At 40.6% G+C, this 22362-nt stretch overlaps 2 protein-coding genes across 2 annotated transcripts; one reads left to right on the top strand and one right to left on the bottom strand.

Moving 5' to 3' along the window:
* Window positions 1–2217: 2217 nt before the first annotated feature.
* LOC145788709 (nuclear matrix constituent protein 1-like) lies at window positions 2218–22273 on the bottom strand. Its single transcript, XM_082870970.1, has 4 exons — window positions 20551–22273; window positions 6621–6751; window positions 3190–3273; window positions 2218–2892 (listed from the first exon to the last, which is right to left on the bottom strand). Exons 1-4 carry the CDS (start codon window positions 20963–20965, stop codon window positions 2845–2847), a joined length of 678 nt encoding a protein of 225 aa, XP_082727096.1. The 5' UTR covers window positions 20966–22273; the 3' UTR covers window positions 2218–2844.
* LOC145791096 (uncharacterized) lies at window positions 16505–17375 on the top strand. Its single transcript, XM_082870981.1, has one exon. It carries the CDS (start codon window positions 16635–16637, stop codon window positions 17232–17234), a length of 600 nt encoding a protein of 199 aa, XP_082727107.1. The 5' UTR covers window positions 16505–16634; the 3' UTR covers window positions 17235–17375.
* Window positions 22274–22362: the final 89 nt, after the last annotated feature.

Genomic DNA, 22362 nt, shown 5'->3' with positions numbered 1-22362 from the left:
ATTTCGGTCCAACCAGAGTGATGCCCTACTTCAATCAACCATATCTCCCCCGTCCGGAATTGAATTTAGGAGATTCTTGAGTGCAAAATGAAGCCCCGGGAGTAAGCTTTCCAACGGTGGTGGCCTCATAGTTTGATTCCAAGTATCCAAATGAACAGGCCCGATTCGGCGAGGGCTGCTCGACTTTCTTTTAACGGTTCATGCCCATTTTCTCCCCCGACTGGATTTCTTCCCTCTTCTCTTCTTTTCTTCAACTTCAAACCCCTAAGTAAGGTGTTTTGAAAGATTTTTCAAAGATTTCATCTCTCTTTCATTCATTTCGACTTTGTCCTTGCTCGGTTTATCGAAAAGCGCAATTTTTGACAAAATGTGAGCCTCGGAACATTGCAGAAACTTTATTTCAAAAATGTTTTTGAAAGAGAGGGTTTTAAGTCTAAAATCTTTTGATCGAGATCGTTCTGGTCCAGAACAGGGATATGAAGTTGAGATTTGACTCTCTCTTTGCCGAAGAAATTGAACATTTGCCCTGCACATCTTTCTCCACCATGTAAATCATCAGTCGCGTCGAAGTCTTATGGACGGTCAAAAATGGGGTGTCTACAACCACTAGCACTATGAACTACCAACCTACCACTATAATATAAAGAATGAAATTTTAAAAAAAAATTAAATATTAATAATACAATATAAAGAATGAAATAAAAAATTTATATATTTTAAATTTCAACTTCTTGTATATATCAAACAACTTGATTAAATTTTACACTTTAATTTAAGTACATAGCAAAATAGCTTTGCAGATTACAAAATATCAAACAACTTGATTGAATTTTACACTTTAATTTAAGTACATAGCAAAATAGCTTTGCAGATTACAAAATTTAACATTCAATTCCCAGTGCTTCATTTTCAATTTTATCATATTACACTTAAATTTCAATTTTTTTTTTTTTTTTCATTTCTATCTATAAATCCAAGATCCAAACACTGTACCAAGCTAAAAGTACAAGAACTTCAAAGTTTACAACAGTATGTAATTCCAATTGTGAAACACTTATTCAAGTACATCAAATTGAAACAACTTTGTTATATCGTTTTAAAATTTGTTCAGAGCAGCCATCAAAGCACTTACTTCCTGATACTGGTCCAGATGCAATACGAGACAGTATCAGCCAGACAATCACCATTCCTCTCTCTCTCTCTCTCTCTCACGCACACACACACACAAAATTTCCAACTTATGGAGTAAGGAATCAAGAGAGATTGGTGCTGGAGGACAAAGCAGAAGTCTAACTTTGAAGAATAGTCAAGTATCATCAAATACATAAACTTTTTTTTTAGAACAAAGCAAATATATTCATATATCAAGAAGTTTGAACGTTGATTACAGACTTAGCAATTAAGTGAGCTGTTCAAATAGCATTCCTAGGGACTTTACTGATAGAAAGGAAATTAAAAAACCTACTAATGCCCTTAATGTCATTTACAATAGTTATCTTATTCCAATCTGGGTCACGCTTGCCATTCAAAATGTCAACCAAAACTTGGCAATCTGTGAGAACAGATACCAAAAGGAAGTTTTTTGCCCTTCCCACTGCAAAGCCGCCAAACATGCTTTGGCTTCAGTCACCCGCGGAGACGGAAGTTGTAGCCAGTAACCTTCTTGCCCAATATGCTCCTGCCACATGTTGAAGCACACCCATGCCACTGCAGAACTTCAACCTTCGTCCTTCCAAGCTCCATCTACAACCAGAGTCCATACCTGCAAATCTGTGTTATTAATACAAGAGTTTGCAAGTATACAATTCAGTCTGTCATGATTATCAATGCAAGTGATCAGGGTATCAAAACCAGTGCTTGTGGACAAACATACGTGCTCTAGTGTTGTATTGTATAAACAAGAGTATTCAGTATCTCACTAACAGTAGAAGAAAACAAACTGCATAAAATAGAAGCAAGCCATCCCACATCTTTGCTTAAACAAACAGATGCCGATGCACTTTCTTCTCAAATAAACAGATGACAGATAATACAGTAATCCAAACATTTCAAGTTCAGCAATCCAGGCTCCACTCTAGTTATCTAATGAATACCACAGCAAATAGAACAGCTCAACTAAATGACACAAGGCAAGCATGGGCAATAGAGCACCATCCTCCAAAATTGGTCAATTAGACATATGATGGGGAAATCACTAACCTGATCATGAAATTTTCCGTCTTTGAAAACTTCAAAGATGATCAACTAGAGACAGTATCTTCCCCCATAAATGCCCAGTGATGCTGTACAGGCACAAGAAACAATTAAATATCTTAAAAGGACGATATCAAAACTGCATGTATATAACAATCAAACAAAACTGGATAACAAAATCAGCGATCCAGCAGCTCAACGATCCTCAATTTTGTTTCAAAGATACTGCTCACCACTTCAGCTTCCAACACCAAAGAATTACTTTTAGAAAATTTTCAAGGCTACCAAAGAAACTGGAAACGGAAACATAAAGATTACAAAAAATCAACTAGGCTATGCTGTAACTAGATAACAGATCAACCCTGACATGCAAACTAAGCTAAGAAATTTCTGTACATATATTCTACACAATACACATGAGAGAGAGAGAGAGCGCTCCTAACAGAAAACTCAAAAAAATGGAGTGTGTCATGATGTTAAGAAGTTCCAGATTTCTTTCGTATTTTGACACTTCACCAGGATGCTCTGGTTTATTATCGTCGTTGTCATCAGTGTCGGCTCAATCAGTGTCATTGAAAGCCCTCCCATTCTCATCTTCACCTCCATATTCTGATGAACCATTTACCTCCTTACTCAACCCCATATTTTCAATCAACTTTGCTGCATCTGCACTGTCATTAACATCCCCACTGTCTTGCACTGCATTGTAAATGAATAAATAATGAGTCAGCTCAACTGCGGTGCTGTTTGGTGCAACTTATAATGCTGCTTATAACTTTTCTTATTTTGAGTCTCTGTGAAAGTGTTTGGTGCAGCTTTTACTTAGAGCTTATGAGACAGAAATAGCTCAAATAAAGTTGAAAAAAGCTGGGGAAATCATTCTTTTAGCTTCTATTTATCATCAACTTACAGCTTTGGAAAAGCTGCACCAAACAGGCTCTAAGAATAATTACACAACTACTGCTAAAAACAGGGAGGAAAATATTCAAATCTTGCCATCAAATGAGAACTCCTGAACTTCAACGCTATTGTATGTCGTAACCTGGACCAATGGAGTTGAATTTTCATACTCACTAGCACCTCTGTTAAAATCCACCTACTCTCCACCTACTTCACCCACTTAAACCTACTCCACTAAACCTAACCCACTACACCACTACCACCTCACCTACTCCACTAAACCTAACCCACTACACCACTACCACCTCCACTTCACCTACTCCTTACCTACTACACACTCACCCTCTTCTATATATAGGAATCATGAATCATTGTAATTGATATAACATTACATCAAGCAATAATAATACATACAATTTATTCTCTCTCTTTCTCTATACATTATTTCTTACATGGTATCAGAGCGATAAGATTTAAGCCTGTATTTCTTTCTCACCGGCGGGCAGCCGGCCGACACCTTTGCCTTTGCTACCCGCTGGAATTTTCTACACATACCTTCCACTCTCCACAGCCGTAACTCTGCAAGAAGAGAAACTTCGCTCCATCATTTTCTTCCACGAATCTTCTTCGTGGCTTTCGAGCTCGTCTCTCACTATCTCGTGCAATCGATCTTTGCACTTCATCGCCACATGTGAGCAACCGTGGCCGTCGTAAACGCCGAAAAAGTGCAAATCCGCCGGATTCTGACTACTCCGGCGGCAAAGCAAGGGGTGAATGGCCACAGCGTCTTCCATATCTCTCCTCCTTCCACGCACAGAAGTCATGCCTAACTTAGGGCATTTCTGAGCCACCTCAGGCTCGTTTGTCACATTTGAAGTCGGAGATGCACACTGTTTCGCAGACGTCGTCTCTGATTCACCGTTCTCCACCAAACGACCTTCACTAATCACGCAATTCTCAACTGCTTTTCCGCACTCAGACAGCTTCGAATCTGCCACCAAAACATCCAATTTCTGACGTTTTCTACCGTGCTCTTCCAGATTCTTCTCAGCTTGGTGATAGATTTTTCATAATGGTTGCTACCGCCGCTACTTCTGCATTTTTTCCAGTTGCATCTCCTCCACCCGATTCTGGTGCCAAGACATCCAGCAAGCTTGGAGGACCTCCAGCAAATGTGGATGCACGAGGGATTAAATCAAAATCTGCTGCCACTGGGGGTTTGCAGGTTAAGGCCAATGCACAAGCCCCTTCCAAGGTAAACGGTACCAAAGTTGGTGTAATGGAGGGGCTCAAGAGTGAGGATGATTCGCCATCACTTCACCAAAGGACTTTTATCAACCAACTGTTCACCCACGTTGGGCAGTGTTACAGCTGTAAATTTGTCTTCTTATCACGTGAGGTGATGATGAGATTTGTGAATTATTTGAAGTGGTTTGAGCTGGAATGCATATCTTCAGAAAAGGAATGTGCCGGTAAACCTAAGATAAACTATGTTAATATGTTACAGTGTGTCTCTCTCTCACTTTACTTTTTCCACCACCCACAACACATTATCATCGCCATTCCCTAACCCACATGGACTTGTTCCCATCGTTTCATACAACTCATCATTCATCCCACTAGAATATATAGAATATATATATATATATTTTAAAAAAAAAAAAAAAAAAAAATACAAATTTGCACACCAAACCTTCCCTTATTTTATTCATGTTGGGGCTCACCCCGATCACCATTTTACACCAAAAAAAAAAAAAAAAAAAAAAAAAAAAAAAAAAAAAAACAACAACAACCACAAGATTTGTTTTCTTTTCTGCAGACGGCCACCCACCGATCTCACTTTTTTGCCTATTCCGCCGGTCTTTTCTTCTTGCCTCCGTCCTGGGCGGCCCTTGACGGTGTTGCCTCCGTGTTTCCCACTCCACTGGGCACGATCACTCCACCCTGCTCCTCCACTACAGCATATGGCGGACCTCCAAATCGGAACATAACGGTGGCCTTCCGCTTCAGCTCCTTATTTTCCGCCTTTAGCACACTTATCTCTGCTCGCGCATCCTTATACATGCGTTGGAGCAGAGCCAGTTGGGCGTTTAACTGCTGCACCTCATTTGTCCTACTCTGCAGCCGGTGCGACAAGTTTGTGACCGCAGTCATAGTTTCAACACAGGACTTCAATGTATACTGATTAGCTTCAATATCCGTTTGCACTGCCATTTTTTGCTCCACCGACCGCATCGGAAAGTTCAACGGAGCAAAACCAGAGGTGTTTGGTTGAGGTTCACAGGCCACCGCACCAGTTATCTCTCTTGTTGACTCGTTGAGGTCGGGAAAGAGAGTGAGCAGACCACGGGAAGAAGAGGCTATGTTCTGGGTAGCTGAACGGGAAGAAGAAGCCATGTTTTTGGGTTGCTGAGTGCTTCAGAGAAGGGTTGGTTACAGAATGTTACAGAGAACGAAGGGGTTTCAACTGGTTTGTTATGCTTCCAAGCCTCAGACTTCGCTTTGGTTTATAAAGACAGAGACGACGAGGCCGACACGCGCTCTGTCAATCACGTGCATCGCCGCGTGTCAGGCGCCCCTTTTGATGGCTCGACGCTTTCTGTCGGGCACGTCTTTTGATGAAGTGGGCGCGCCTTTTGATGGCACGCCTTTTGATGGCACATCTTTTTATGAATTGGGCACACCTTTTGATGGCACGCCTTTTTATGGATTGGGCACACCTTTTGAGGGTGCAACTTTTTAAGGGTCCGACAAGACTCTGTAAACTGTCCCGACATTGATTCCGGTTAGCTCCTTCAAGGGTCCGACAAGACTCTGTAAACTGTCCCGACATTGATTCCGGTTAGCTCCTTTATGGGTCCGACAAGACTCTGTAAACTGTCCCGACATTGATTCCGGTTAGTTTCTACAAGGGTCCAGCAAGACTCCGTAAACTATCACAACAACTGTCACAGCATTATCTGCTACAACGGTCCGACATGACCCCATAAACTGTCTTCTACATCGGTCTGACACCGCCATCCAGTGTCCTCTACACCGTTATGACACCACCATACAGTGTCCTCTACAACGTTATGACACCCCATACAGTGTCCTCTACAACGTTATGACACCACCATCCAGTGTCTTCACCAATGGTCTGACACGACCATATAGTGTCACCTATCCTCTTTTATTTTTATGTATTTTCTTATTTTGTTACTCTCTCCAAACTCAAGTTGGTTAGTTCCTATCCCCCTTGAGTTTGCGGGGGGCTGTTAAAATCCACCTACTCTCCACCTACTTCACCCACTTAAACCTACTCCACTAAACCTAACCCACTACACCACTACCACCTCACCTACTCCACTAAACCTAACCCACTACACCACTACCACCTCCACTTCACCTACTCCTTACCTACTACACACTCACCCTCTTCTATATATAGGAATCATGAATCATTGTAATTGATATAACATTACATCAAGCAATAATAATACATACAATTTATTCTTTCTCTTTCTCTATACATTATTTCTTACAACCTCCCAATGATGATGCTGAAGCAACTTCAGGTTTGGTACTGCTTCAACTATATCACCGCCACCATCATCAACATGTTTCTCCGTTTTCTTCTTTATATTAGCTGAAGAAGCTTGAGATGCCACGGCTATGCCTGCATTGAACCATGTTCAGATGAAAAATTTAGAACCATTACTGCTAGATCAAATCCCAATCAGGTGAAGTTAATGAAGATAATCCAACTTGATCATTTACATATGGAATCAAAAGATATTCGCTATCTCTCCTTTAATTGCATTAGAGTACTTCCATAACTTCCATTTTAATGCCTTTTTTTCCCAAGTAGCTGGAAATTATGCTATGTGACCCCTCGGAAAACTGGTCCACCATGTATTCATTGACTCAGTTAACATTTAACAACAACAAAATCATATCCCAAGAAAAAGCAAGAAATAAAAAAATTAAGAAAAAAGGAAAATTTTTAAGGAGCAAATTTTCTAGGGTCAAAAGGCTAAAAGATTGGCTCAAAGAAGGTGATATTAATTCCGAATTATTTCACAGGGTTGCTAAGGGGGATGGAAAAAGAAATTTATCAGCAAATTAGAGGTCAAACAAGGGGCGTTTGTAGATAGGGAAGATCAAATTGTCAATAAGATTTTTAATTTTTATGCAAATCTGTTCTCTAAAGGCTGTGTTGAGAGACCAAGAATTGAAGGGCTTGGTTGGTCGCAGATTAATGAATCTAGGTGGTTGGAACAACCTTTTGATCAGGTGGAAATTAAAGAAGCAGTTTGTAAGATAAATTGATAGAAAGAGAATAAATTGTATGTATTATGATTGATATATATTTTTATATATTACAATGATTCCTATATATAGAAGAGAGGATGTGGGAAGAGAATAGGTGAGTGTGTAGTAGGTATGGAGTAGGTGAGGAGTAGGTGAAGTAGGTGAGTGTGTAGTAGGGGGTAGTGGTAGGTGTGTAGTAGGTGAATTTTAACAACCCCCGCAAACTCAAGGGGGATAGGAACTAACCAACTTGAGTTTGGAGAGAGTAACAAAACAAGAAAATACATAAAAGAGGATAGGAGACACTGTATGGTCGTGTCAGACCATTGGTGAAGACACTGGATGGTGGTGTCATAACGTTGTAGAGGACACTGTATGGTGGTGTCATAACGTTGTAGAGGACACTGTATGGGGGTGTCATAACGTTGTAGAGGACACTGTATGGTGGTGTCATAACGGTGTAGAGGACACTGGATGGCAGTGTCAGACCGATGTAGAAGACAGTTTATGGGGTCATGTCGGACCGTTGTAGCAGACAATGTTGTGACAGTTGTTGTGACAGTTTACGGAGTCTTACTGGACCCTTGTAGAAACTAACCGGAATCAATGTCGGGACAGTTTACAGAGTCTTGTCGAACCCATAAAGGAGCTAACCGGAATCAATGTCGGGACAGTTTACAGAGTCTTGTCGGACCCCTAAAAAGTCGCACCCTCAAAAGGTGTGCCCAATCTTTCAAAAGGCGTGCCATCAAAAGGCGTGCCCAATCCATAAAAAGACGTGCCATCAAAAGGCGAGCCCAAGTCATAAAAAGGTGTGCCGGACATGATGGCGAGGCGCGTCACCACATTGGCTTGCGCGCCCGTTTTGTCGTCTGGCGTCAAGTGGCGCGCGATGCGCGTGTCTGCCTTGGCTATTTAACCAAGACGGAGGCTGAGGCGAAGGCAGAGGCTGAGACAAAAAACCTGCGAAAATCCTTTGGAAAACCTCTTCCGTTTCTGAGAAAGAGATTCTGGAACACTCTGTTGCCCAGAAAATGGCCTCGTCTTCCCGTTCAGCTACCCAGAATATGGCCTCTTCGTCCCGTGGTCTGCTCACTCTCTTTCCCGACCTCAACGAGTCAACAAGAGAGATAACTGGTGCGGTGGCCAGTGAACCTCAACCAAGCGCCTCTGGTTTTGCTTCGTTGAACTTTCCGATGCGGTCGGTGGAGCAAAAAATGGCGGTGCAAACGGATATTGAGGCCAATCAGTATACTTTGAAGTCATGTGTGGAGACCATGACGGCGGTCACAAACCTGTCGCACCGGCTGCAGAGTAGGACAAATGAGGTGCAGCAGTTAAACGCCCAACTGGCTCTGCTCCAACGCATGTATAAGGATGCGCGAGCAGAGATAAGTGTGCTAAAGGCGGAAAATAAGGAGCTGAAGCGGAAGGCCACCGTGATGTTCCGATTTGGAGGTCTGCCGTATGCTGCAGTGGAGGAGCAGGGAGTAGTGATCGTGCCCAGTGGAGTGGGAAACACGGAGGCAACACCGTCAAGGGCCGCCCAGGACGGAGGCAAAAAGAAGAGACCGGCGGCAGAGTAGTGGAAATGAGGTCGGTGGGTGGCCGTCTGCAGAAAAGAAAACAAATGTTTTGGTGTTTGTTTTTTTTTTTTTTTTTTTTTTTGTGTTGGGTTTGGAATGGTGAGCGGGGTGAATCCCTGATATGAACAAAACCAGTGTGTTTTTGCAAACTCGAATGGGAGGTGTGGTAATGTAGAAAAATCAACTGGAATGAATATAGTTTTTTTTTTTTTTTTTTTTTTTTTGGTGGTGAAAATAAGAATAATAATAATAAATAAAATGAAGTGGTGGAAGCCCGTGGAATCAATGAAGTGGAGAAAAGAATGATGGGAATGTTGAGTATATAATAAAATAAAAATGGATATTTGAAAGAGATTAAAAAAGGGGTTTAGAGAAAATAAATAAAAATAATAGATTTGGAAATCAAACGGAAGAAAGAGAGAGGACAAGCCCACGTGGGTGGCTTTTTTTTTTTTTTTAGAAAGATAAAATAAAATAATAAAATAAAAAAAGTGTCATAAAAGGGATCAAAATAATAAAATAAAGAAAGTGTCATAAAAGGGATCAAAGAGCACATGGGTTCTGAGGTTGTTCATAATAATAATAAGAATAAAAGGAATTAGTGGAGAGAGGGTAATTAGGATTATAACTTGCTTTTGCTAGTGGGAGGTCCCACCAGCACTATGCACTTCAAAATTGTGGAATGGTGAGAACTCGAGAAAGCGGGGCTTCTTCGCTGGAATATTTCCGGGTTTTAGAAAGAAGTCGCCAAGCTATCAATATCAACAACCTCAACAGCACAAATATTCAAATGCTTGGCCAGTGCAAGAGAGTTTTGTGATTCCAGATGAAGATGAGCCTCCTTCTATTGAAACCAGAAGCCATACTCCGTGGAGGTGTTGCCCAGTGGAGAGCTCTTGGTTCTGGACTCTGCTAACAGTAATCTCTACAAGATCTCTTCTCCTTTGTCTCAATATAGCCGACCGAGGCTGGTTGCTGGATCTGCTGAAGGATACTCTGGACATATAGATGGGAAAGCTAGGGAGGCAAGGATGAACCACCCAAAGGGACTCGCAGGAGAAAAAGTCCATCTTGACTCAGTGACAGACCTAGATGGGGTAGAGAGAGAGAAGTTTTGGTGGTAGCATGAGTGCTCCTCAGCTCCGGCGATCACGACGACGGTGGTGGTGCCATCGCCGGCCACGATGTCTTGAGATTTGGAGACTTCGACGAACATGGAAAGTGGGTCAATTCATGATATTATACGGAAGACCAAGAAGCTCCAGACTAAGGAAATTATAAGGATTGCTGCGGATGTGGCAGAAGGGATGAAGTTCATGAACGACCATGGTGTTGCATACAAAGATCTGAACACACAGAGGATCTTGTTGGAAGATGCAGCGGAGTGAAGGCATGCGTAGAAATCTCCAGCAGGCAGCAAAGGCAAAGTTGTCAGCCGGCTGCCCGCCGGTGAGAAAGAAATACAGGCCTAAATCTTATAGCTCTGATACCATGTAAGATAAATTGATAGAAAGAGAATAAATTGTATGTATTATGATTGATATATATTTTTATATATTACAATGATTCCTATATATAGAAGAGAGGATGTGGGAAGAGAATAGGTGAGTGTGTAGTAGGTATGGAGTAGGTGAGGAGTAGGTGGAGAGTAGGTGAAGTAGGTGAGTGTGTAGTAGGTGGTAGTGGTAGGTGTGTAGTAGGTGAATTTTAACACAGTTTTTGATTGTGAGAGAGATAAAGCTCCTGGACCTGCGGTTTCACCATGGCTGTTTTTTAGGATTATTGGGATGTAGTGAAAAGGATTTGCTAAGTGTCTACTGAATTCTATGAGAAAGAAGTGGTTAATCTGTGTGCCACTGCATCTTTTATATGTTTGATTCCTAAGAAAGAAGACTCGTTGAAGATTAGCGATTTCAGACAAATCAGTTTGGTGACACCTCTGTATAAGATTTTGGAATAAGTGCTTTCAAAAAGATTTAAGGACAACTTTGGGAAAAACAATTTCCTCGGTTCAAGGAGCCTTTGTGAAGGGTTAAGCAAATCTTAGGGAATAGGATTCTCTACAAAACTATTATTGCAATAACGCAAAGATGATGGTGATTTGGGCTTAAAGCATCTACATACACTACCACTAATTATGTTTTGGGCTTAAATTACTTACCTAAACTACCATTGCAAGATTATTGCAAGGGTGATTATGGTAGACAATCCAAGTCCAAATTTAGATGTGATCTTGGTGGCTCATGAAGCAGTGGAAGAATACAGAGTGTTGAAGAAAGAAGGGCTCATTTTCAAAGTGGATTTGAGAAAGCATACAACCATGTGGAGTGGCAATTTTTGGATTTTGTAATGGGGAAAAATGGATTTGGGGATAGATAGAGGAAGTGGATTAGGGGGTGCTTATCGACTTGCAATTTGTTAGTCATTGGTAATGGATAGGCTGAGAAATCATTTAGGGTGTCTAAAGGTCTTAGGCAAGGGGACCCATTGTCACCTTTTCTCTTTAGTTGACCTATAGGGCTAGGAGGTTGGGCTAGTTGATGGGTTTACTATTGGGAGGGATAGGATTTATGTATCACATTTGCAGTTTGCAGATTATACTATCTTTTTTTCTTGGAAGAGAAAAAGAAGGTAGTTTTTTTGTTATCATTGTTGAAGATTTGCGAACTTGTCTCAAGACTTAAGGTTAATTTGCACAAGACAAGTAGTATAGTTAAATAAATTTTCAGCAAAATATATTGGTTGCATTGGCAAGAACTTTAGGTTACCCTCTTGAGAGTCTTCCTTTCAAGTATTTGGGTCTTCCCTTCGGAGCTAATCAGTGCAGAGTCTTTTTGGGCTCCAGTGTTAGAAAAGGTTGGCAACAGGCTAGAGGGGTGGAAGAGGGCATTGTTATCTAAAGGGGGGAAGATTTGCTCTAGTCCAGTTTGTGTTGAGTAGTATTCCGATTTATTATTTGTCTCTATTTAAGATTTCAGGTGGAGTTGCAAAAAGCATTGAGAAAATGATGAGAGATTTTCTTTGGGAAGGAAAGAAGAGAAGAATGATCATTTAGTGAGTTGGGAGGCGGTTTCTCTTCCAAAGGAAGAAAGGTGGTCTTGCCATTGGCAATATTGTCGCTAGGAATACTACTCTTCTTGGAAAATGGCTTTGGAGGTTCCCCATTGAATGTGATTCTTTATGGCATTCTATTATTAGGAGCTAGTATGCGATTCAAGCTAATGGTAGAGAGATACTCCTGTGAATCGTAAGGGCAATTGTCGTTCTCCATGGAAATCCATCTCTCATGTTCTTCCACTCTTGTCTAGATTTCTTGGTGCGGGATGTATCCTTTGAGATAAGGTTTCCTTTTTTATATTGGGTAGTTCGATCTCATAACGTTTCCATTCTTCTTCAGCTTGCCCTTTTTTGGCGCTGATGTCATGGAATTTCAATTTTATCAGAAATATCAACGATCAAGGATGTAACAAGTTGGCCTCTTTGTTGGTTCTTATTGATGGTTTTTCTACCTCCAAACGAGCATGATAAGAAAGTTTGGCTTTCTCATTCTTTAGGTGTCTTTACATGTAAGTCTTTCTTCGATAAAATGCCAATGTTCCTTGTTTTCCTCATCACAAGAATTTGGGAAGCTGTAATGCCTCTTAAGGCAAGTTTTTTTATGTGAACGCCCAACGAACTCTTTCAAAAAAGAAGGCCTAATTGCTATCTTTGTCCTCAATGGTGTATTGTAACGCCCCACTTTTTATTACTCGAAGTCATTACCAAATTTATTAGTTTAATTCAAGTTCAGAGATAACACGCGGAAATTAAACTCTTTAGTCCCATGAGTAGAAATAAATAACAATTCTCTCATCTGAATGCACATTAAATACAACATGAACATACTGAATAAAATGCCCGAAGGCTTACATCATTAAAGAATTAAAAGAAGGGTGTAACCCTTTTACATATATGGCATTCCGCCAACACAAAAGAGGCCCCGTGGCCAACAAGTAAGAAGATGCACATCTTGTAACACATCCTGCTTAACACCTGAAAAAGATTCAACAACGTGGGATGAACATATAGTCCAGTAGGGATCTCTGCATGATCCTCAACAATAACAACTTACAGATAGCTATGATCATGAATACTCAATTTCGTACTAGAATAATAATGTGGCAGTTTATACAAAAGTATACATAAGTATAAGCTTTTCTCAAAATAGTCAATCCATTCAGCGCTATTGGCGATTCATCTTTTATTTCATTTCATTAACCCTTGTTCCCAAACTTTCACAACCATAACAACTTCTTAGGAAATCAATTTCTCCAAGCCCATTATCTTTCTCCCATTTTCCATACTTACAACGGATGTTCCCTTTTTCAAAACATACTTTCAAATACTTAATTTTCCTTCACATTTTCCCAAAATCTCACAATGGCATTTTGATTTGTTTTCAATACATTCATATCTATACATGTATGCCTTCAATATAAGGGAGATAACAAATCATCAACATGTATATAATCAACAAATGAGGCAACTCGGCCCTCCAAAACTATAATCATCACAATCCATGATTATACTCAGATACACTGAGACAAAACAATAAAACTCTGCTCCACTGGCTATATGCACAGTAAGCCAAGGATACAACTCTCACAACAATATGCCAATTTACCAGGTGCTAGCTGGAAGGGTATGGCACCTACTATTCTCAGCGCAATCAGTTCTCCAGGCACTAGCTGGAAGGTAATGGTACCTCTGATTATAAGCGCAGGGTATAACACCAAGAATCACCATACAATAGAGTATAACTAACAAGTGTAATACGTACACATAAACTATCAAAATACATAAGCAATGTGTTAAAGTATATGAACACATAAGTATGTGTGGAGTACATCCTCTATCCCCTCCCACACACTGGAGTACATCCCATTTCTCCTCCCTAACAATTGATACATATATAATGTACAATAGCACTTCATTACATACAATGTTTGATCAACACAGGTGTAATGCATACACGACAATTCAACACAACCATGTCATCCTCCACCGATGACCAAGGACAAAACCTCTAGATGCATGATTTTAGTACATCTATTATAAAGACTCAACTCTCATGAGATCTTAAACCCAACAACGCAAGGATGATACGTAAAGGTAAAATCCCAAATGTGTATATTCAATACTCAAGATACAATATTCCAATTCTCATATTCATTTTCTAAAACTCACATGGAGTTAACATTACATTACCCATTTCCAAGATCAACTTCCAGGATTTTTCAATTCCAAAACCTCTTTTTCATTTCATAAAAGCAATATCATTCCTTTCATAATTTTCCAAATCAATTATGCAAACTAATTCATAACAGTAAAGTAGGGCTTTTCTCCCTCTTTTTCAATATTGACCAAAAAGGCTCAAATACCAACAACAAATAACAATAACCTCATTCGAGACCCAAAATACATATGTATTGGTCCAAAGTACACAACCCCGCTTTTAATTTATCAAATCAAATATAAATTAGGGCTTTTTCTTCTATCAACATTAATAAACTAATTTACACCCCAATTAATCCAAATCACCATCAACGATAACAAACCCATTTTCAAACAACCAACCCTAGGTTCACCCTCATGGTTTTCAAACAAACCCAACATGGATATAATTTTCATGCAATACAAAACTACCACATGTCTATCTATAAACGAAGCATTGTAAAAGAACAAGGAAATCTCTACTTCAAACTCGGAGCTCAAAGGGAGAAGATGAAGAATTTCGAGATGCTCCAAATCCCAAGATTTTCGGATCAAAACGTAGCCCACAACGAGATCAACACTTTTTACAAAGGCCCAAGGATAAGGGATCACTCCTACTAGATCAAACCCTAGAGAGAAGTTGGTATTTTAGAGAGAGAGGCTCTCCAATGGAGTTTTGAAAAAGTAAGAGAGAGAAAGGAAATCAAAAAGTGATCCAAAAAGATGAAGTCCTGAAGTGATATACAAACAGGTCCGCTCAAGCAGAAAATAGGACGCTCGAGCGTCAAGCACAAAAATTGGGCCCGCTCAAGCGCCAAGACACAACTGCAAAACACACCCGCTCGAGCGCGAAAGAAGGTCCACTCGAGCGTAGATTCACCACCTCCAGTACTTTCATAGACACAGAACACCCGCTCGAGCGCGACCCACTCGAGCGTGAAGAAATCCGCTCGAGTGTGAAAAACAACCCTGCAGTACTTTTGCAGAGGCACATCTACTAGAAGTGTGCAAACTCCGCTCGAGCGCAAAGATACCCGCTCGAGCGGACAACCAAAAATCAAACTCCGCTCGAGCGCAAAAGTACCCGCTCGAACGTACCATCAAAAATTTAGGCAACGAGGAATGGGACCAATGCTCAACCAACCTGTAACAACTCTGCCCAATACATTTCTAAACTCACTTACTAAGAGTTAAAGAATGGAAATGCAACACAGACAACAACCATCAACCACGGAACCGAGTCCGGAATAATAAAAAAAAAGAAAGGGGAAAACCGGGATTGCTATATGTATCATGTTTAGGAGGAGTGGGGAAACTTTGGATCACTTACTGTTGCATTGTCAGGCAGCTTTGGATCTTTGACATCGTCTCTTTCTCTTGGTTAATGTTCAATCGGTAGCACTGGGATCTTGTTTTCTAATGATTGCAATGAATTTTCGAGGCATCGGAGATTCAATAAAAGCAAAAGTGATATGGCATTGTGTTGTTTTCTCAATTTTTTGGGCAATTTGGTTGGAAAGGAATGTAAGGATCTTTGAAAACAAATTTGATGAGACGAAAACTACATGGGATAGAGTTTGTCATTTGGCATCGTTTTAGGCTTCCATTTTGACTCCATTTAAATTCAACTTTTTTATGATTTCTAGAGATTGGAAATCAATATGTGATGGTTAAATTGTTTTTGGTTTTGGTAATTGATATTTTCTCTTCTGTTGTAGAGGACATTTTGTCCTCTTTTTGTACTTCTTATTTTTTAGTGAAGTTTCCTTCTGTTGTTGATCAAAAAAATATATTTAATATATGTCTTATGTATAATTATTTCATTCAAAAGAATAAAAATGAAATGACACTAATTTCTAAAGTTTGAAGGAAGAGGGATTGATAGGTATAAAATCTATATTGTTTTCTTTTTATCATTGCATCCTTTAAGTTATTTTGTTCAAACTTATATGTGTTTCATCTGTGTCTAAGTGATGGACATGTGAGTCGCCCAAGTGTCCGACGTGCGATTGGATCCACACACAAGAAAAAACAATTAAACAATATGACACACCTACTATCACCTACTACACCTACCACCACCTACTACCACCTACTACACACCTACCACTACCACCTACTACCACCTACTCCACTACATCTCCTATATAAGGAGCCCCTCACCATTTGTAAAATATAACATACATACAATCATTTCTCTTTATAGACTACATGGTATCAAAGCAAGGTTAAGAACCTAATATTTTCGCTTCACCGGCGGGCGGCAACCTCACCTTCGCCACCCGCCGGACCTCATCCTATTCTGCTGTCATCTCTATCAATACATATAGCTTCCAGTTCGCCGCCACCAGAGGCGACTTCTACATACAAAGATCAACCACTCTCGTGGGGTAACAAAGATATACATACATGGGGCTTTTCTTCAACTCACCATCATTGGTAGGCCAACGTGCCACACACGTTCCTCGTGGGATGTACATTGCAGGCGTCTCCATTCTTGCTAGAACTGCAGTGACAATGTTCCTGCTAGTTATTCTGAATGTTTTCGAGTTCTCTCCATTCTCCCCATCAGGGGAAGGTCTTTTCTCTCTATCTCTCTCTCTCCATATGCAGGAACAAGAAGGCCCTGCCGCCCCTCCTCCTCCACCACCGGCGGTTGCGCCGCTCTTAAAACAGAAATCGTGGTCTCCCGACGCCTACCGCGACGAGGCGTGGCTGAGGCGGAAGGGCAAACGGCGGAGTATTGACCGAGGGTTCGGGTTCGTATCGCCGGAGATCGATCAACGGTTGTCCGATTCTTTGCCTGCTTTAGGGCTCTATTACACTGTGAATACGCAGTTTTATGAGAATTCGAAGTCCTCCACGACGGCGTCCGAGTGTGACTCGCCGTCGTCTTCCGTTGGTAACCACTCCATATCCGATCCCGGTGATAATCCTCAGACAGTGAAGACGAGATTGCGACAATGGGCCCAAGTGGTGGCTTGTTCGGTGCGTCACTCTTCTAGCTGATCCAGATCATCTCATCAATGGCTTCAATCAAAGCCATCCAACCATGGTTTATTTATTAAACAAAAAAATAATAATAATAATAATCAAAAGGCAACCCAATTCATTTTCTTATTCTTCTTAGAGCACTGACTTGCACCCTCCTCGGGCCACCCCATTCCCTTTTCTAATTATTATTATATACACTTTTCCTTTCTCAAATATTCTCCACCCAAAACCATCATCACATTTTCCACCGCCCCAACATTCTTTATCTTATATATATATCTATATATATATATTTTTCTTTTTCTTCTTTCCACCGCCCAACTTTTCCTTGAACCTCACTTTTTATCTTTTCTTTTTTTAAATCATAAAAATAAAAAATAAAAAAAAAATACCAAACCCATTGCAGGTTTTCACAAAACCGTGGGCCAAGAAACCCACGTGAACCAATCTCCTTTTTCCCTCCCTCTCTCGTTTTGATTTCACATATATTCTTATTATTTCTTTCTTTTTTTATTTTTCTTTCACTTTCTTTTTAATCTTTTTTTTCCATTATTATTTTTTGCACAACAAAAAAAAAAAAAAAAAAACATACAAATTATAAAAAAAAAACAAAAACAAGGAAGAAGACGAACTGCACACCAAACTCATTTTATTCATGTCGGGGCTCACCCCGATCACCATTTTACACCACAAAAAAAAAAAACAAAACAAAACAAAACAAAACAAAACCAACACAAATCGGAACAGTGGAATTTTTCTTCTCTACTCTGCCGCCGGTCTCTTCTTCTTGCCTCCGTCCTGGGCGGCTCTTGACGGTGTTGCCTCCGTGTTTCCCACTCCACTGGGCACGATCACTCCACCCTGCTCCTCCATTACAGCATATGGCGGACCTCCAAATCGGAACATAACGGTGGCCTTCCGCTTCAGCTCCTTATTTTCCGCCTTTAGCACACTTATCTCTGCTCGCGCATCCTTATACATGCGTTGGAGCAGAGCCAGCTGGGCGTTTAACTGCTGCACCTCATTTGTCCTACTCTGCAGCCGGTGCGACAGGTTTGTGACCGCCGTCATGGTCTCCACACATGACTTCAAAGTATACTGATTGGCCTCAATATCAGTTTGCACCGCCATTTTTTGCTCCACCGACCGCATCGGAAAGTTCAACGGAGCAAAACCAGAGGCGCTTGGTTGAGGTTCACTGGCCACCGCACCAGTTATCTCTCTTGTTGACTCGTTGAGGTCGGGAAAGAGAGTGAGCAGACCACGGGACGAAGAGGCCATATTCTGGGTAGCTGAACGGGAAGACGAGGCCATGTTATGGGTTGCTGAGTATTTCAGAGAAGGGTTGGTTACAGAATGGCAACAGAGTGTTACAGAGTATCTCTCTCAGAAAACGAATATCTCTCTCAGAACACGAAGAGTTTTTCAGAGTTTTTTAGCAGTTTTTTTGCCTTAGCCTCTGCCTCAGCATCAGCCTCCATCTTGGTTAAATAGCCAAGGCAGACACGCGTATCGTGTGCCGCTCGGCGCTAGACGACAACATGGGCGCGCAAGCCAAGGTCGTCACGTGTATCGCCATCATGTCCGGCACACCTTTTTATGGATTAGGCACGCCTTTTGATGGCACGCCTTTTTATGGATTGGGCACGCCTTTTGATGGCACGCCTTTTGAAAGATTGGGCACACCTTTTGAGGGTGCGACTTTTTAGGGGTCCGACAAGACTCTGTAAACTGTCCCGACATTGATTCCAGTTAGCTCCTTTATGGGTCCGACAAGACTCCGTAAACTGTCCCGACATTGATTCCGGTTAGCTCCTTCATGGGTCCGACAAGACTCTGTAAACTGTCCCGACATTGATTCCGGTTAGTTTCTACAAGGGTCCAGCAAGACTCCGTAAACTGTCACAACAACTGTCACAACATTGTCTGCTACAACGGTCCGACATGACCCCATAAACTGTCTTCTACATCGGTCCAACACGAGCCAGTGTCTTCTACATCGGTCTGCCATAACCATACAGTCTTCTGCAACGGTTTGACACGACTATACAGTGTCTCCTATCCATTTTTTATTTTTCAGATTATTTTCTTGTTTTGTTACTCTCTCCAAACTCAAGTTGGTTAGTTCCTATCCCCCTTGAGTTTGCGGGGGGCTGTTAAAACCTACCATCACCTACTCCACCTACTACACCTACCACCTACTACCACCTACTACACACCTACCACTACCACCTACTACCACCTACTCCACTACATCTCCTATATAAGGAGCCCCTCGCCATTTGTAAAATATAACATACATACAATTATTTCTCTTTATAGATTAAATTTCTACAAAAAACAATTAAACAATATGACACATTTGGATGTGTGTTCGACACATGCCGGAAAGTGTTCGATAAGTTTTGGTGTCAGACACGAACATGCACTTCTTAGAAGTGGCAATGCTTCTTAGGCTCCAACCTTAAAAAGTTTTTTTTTAGCAATTAGGGGATTTTGTCACTCAATTCCCAAACCCTATAACGGAAAAATGATATCTTAGGCACTTTAAGTTCTTTTCCATCCACGGACATTGGACTAATAATTTTACCATTTACAATGGTTACACCCCTTCAGCGTCTTTTATATATATTACTTATTAAAAATAAAAAATAGTACTATACCATTACAATTTTTTAAATCAAAACTACTATCAAGAGCATTTTAACCCAAAAGCTGAATTTTAAGTACGAGAATTGATGGGAATGCGATGGTAGGGGTCTTTTTGAATGTATCATTGTGATTAAATAGAGTAACTGATATACAAGCAATATAAACAAAATAAATAAATAAACTTTTAGGGGCATATTTCCATATTAAACTATAGTTTCACGGGCATTTTAAGACAAATATTGCAGTTTCACAATGCGAGTATGACACATAAATCGGTCAATATGTCTTTTAATGGATGGCCTTCCAATACGATGCTTACCAAACACAAACAAAAAACTTTCCAAATACAACATTATGAGGTCAAAGACTAGACAATAGACATTACTCATAGAAAATTTCAAATGCAAAGAAAATTGTCCATGCCAACTGAAAGTTAACAGAATGACTATTCAAACAAGGAAAATAGAACCACCATGAGCTCAAGCAAAAGCCAGATTTGACATGTCCAAAAAAGGCACAGAAGTATAGAGTCAATCAAAATGCACATGAAAGTGCTTTAATATTTGAAACTCCCAACTTCTTAATCAAACACTTCCCACCTGTACTCAAGCTTAATCAGTTCTATATCCATCACCACACCTAGCAGTTCTATTGAGAGAACAAAACACAAGGCACTTACATCTTGTGTCATCTGAGATTATAACATTTTTCCCCCGGAGTTTGTGTAGCTGGAGCAACTGTCTGCCGTCTCTTCCTACGTCACCTGCATTGACACTCTCTGAATGTCCTTTGCTGTCATTGTCATCATGCTCACTCCCCGTGATTCTAGAGGTTTGTGCACGATGCTGCTTCCTTGCAGTGGTGCCAGCAGCTTTCTCAGCATGGCTGGAATCACCCCGACTTTCCTCATTGATATGAGCAGAATCATTAGGCTGCAAAGTCTCCCCAAGAATTATCTTAGCATCTTCAACCACTGCCTTCACAGAGCGCATTTTATGAATACCAACCTTAGGTTTTCTCCCAGGTTTGCGCCGATTACTCCTCAGCTCTGATTGCTGAGAATCTTCTGGAAAGTCCTGTACCTTACTGCCCATGTTGTTCTGGTTGTCAATAAATGGAACATGACCAAGATCCACCTCTCTAACAACTCTACTACATGCAAATCGTTGAACATCAAAGGAAGCATTAGCAATCCCAACTATAGTTCTAGTCCCTGTTAAGCTATACTTTGCCCCCTTGCGTCTTTAGTTGGCATGTCAGCTTTTTCTGCTCTATTGACTTCCACGGCAGACAAAGGTGATTCCAGATTTTGGGCAGCATTGTGCTGAATCGATCTGCTAGGGGACAACTTGAAAGTTCTCAAGCTGCATTTTTGGAGCCAAGACATGCGTCCCCCGGAGTCTGATTTCAAATTGATTTCACCAGGAGATCTCTTGATATTTGTTCCATCACCCTGAGAGCTCATCAAAATTTCATCTACCAATCTTGGTAAAGGAAGAGCCTCTCCCTCTTCCATGTCAAGTAAATGGAGATCAGAGAGAACAAAGTACCACATAATATCCAGACAGTTCTTACATTTCTTAAGCCTGCTGACAAATGCAAGAAACCTGTCACTTTTCTTGATCAATTCTTCGCATTGATCCTTAAGCTTCTTGCTAAGAACAAAAAGCTCATCAATGTCCGTATGAATTTCAAGTTGTTGTGTTTCCAGTTGCTTCCTGCTGAAAGCAATTTCCTGCCTTACCTTTACCATTAAACGCCTTTCAGATCTCATTTCTTCCATTTCCTTATGAAAAACTCCCTTTAGGTAGCTGATATTAGTAAGCTCTTTTTCCCTCTCCTCAAATTCTCTTCCTTTTCATGCAGGTGTTTCTCCAATTCTTCTTTCCTGTTTTGCAATTCAGTCTCAAGATCTTTTTTCCACAACTCAAACTCACAAAGTAATTGACTATGTTGACTTGGTGCTTTTTTGGATAAAACTGACTGCTCATGCTTCATCATGGCTGCACATGATTCTTTCTCTAATTTGACACTTTCTGATTCTCTCTGTGTATAATCCTGCATCGCAAGTCTCTCCTTTTGCAATTGTTCTTCTTCAGAATGTTGCAATTTTTCTACCTTCTCTTTTTCTCCATCAATTTCCCTTAACTCTTTAGTAATTGAAGCTCACTTGTCATCCAATGCTTCCCACTCTTTCTCAAAATTATTTCTATCCAACCCACGATTCTTTTCATTCCACTCTTGTTCCTCACTTTTTTTAATATATTAATATATATATATATATATATATAATAAAGAAAGTGAGGAACAAGAGTGGAATGAAAAGAATCGTGGGTCACATGGGTGAGTAAAAGAAAAAAAAAAAATAAAGAAAGGAAAAGAGAGGGGACAAAAGTTGATGCCTGGGTGTGATGATATTGGAGAATGGAAAAAAGGTATATAATAATTAGAAAAGTGAATGGGGGTGACCGAGAGAGAGAGTGTGTGTCGG

Source organism: Camellia sinensis, chromosome 5, assembly GCF_055761805.1.
Source record: "Camellia sinensis isolate YWXY chromosome 5, ASM5576180v1, whole genome shotgun sequence".
Taxonomy (NCBI): domain Eukaryota; kingdom Viridiplantae; phylum Streptophyta; class Magnoliopsida; order Ericales; family Theaceae; genus Camellia; species Camellia sinensis.
The sequence above is the reverse complement of the archived record's forward strand: the minus strand, read 5'-3'. Positions and strand labels throughout refer to the sequence as shown.

What these genes read in the sequence shown, in the direction of transcription:
- LOC145791096 (XM_082870981.1), top strand. Translation starts at nt 16,635, where the DNA reads ATGGGGCTTTTCTTCAACTCACCATCATTGGTAGGCCAACGTGCCACA.
- LOC145788709 (XM_082870970.1), bottom strand. Translation starts at nt 20,965, where the DNA reads ATGGGCAGTAAGGTACAGGACTTTCCAGAAGATTCTCAGCAATCAGAG. An exon ending in AATCTCAGATGACACAAGAT is followed by an intron (nt 6,752 to 20,550) that starts GTAAGTGCCTTG and finishes GGTTCAATGCAG; the next exon opens with GCATAGCCGTGGCATCTCAA. An exon ending in TTCAGCATCATCATTGGGAG is followed by an intron (nt 3,274 to 6,620) that starts GTTGTAAGAAAT and finishes ATTTTAACAGAG; the next exon opens with GTGCTAGTGAGTATGAAAAT.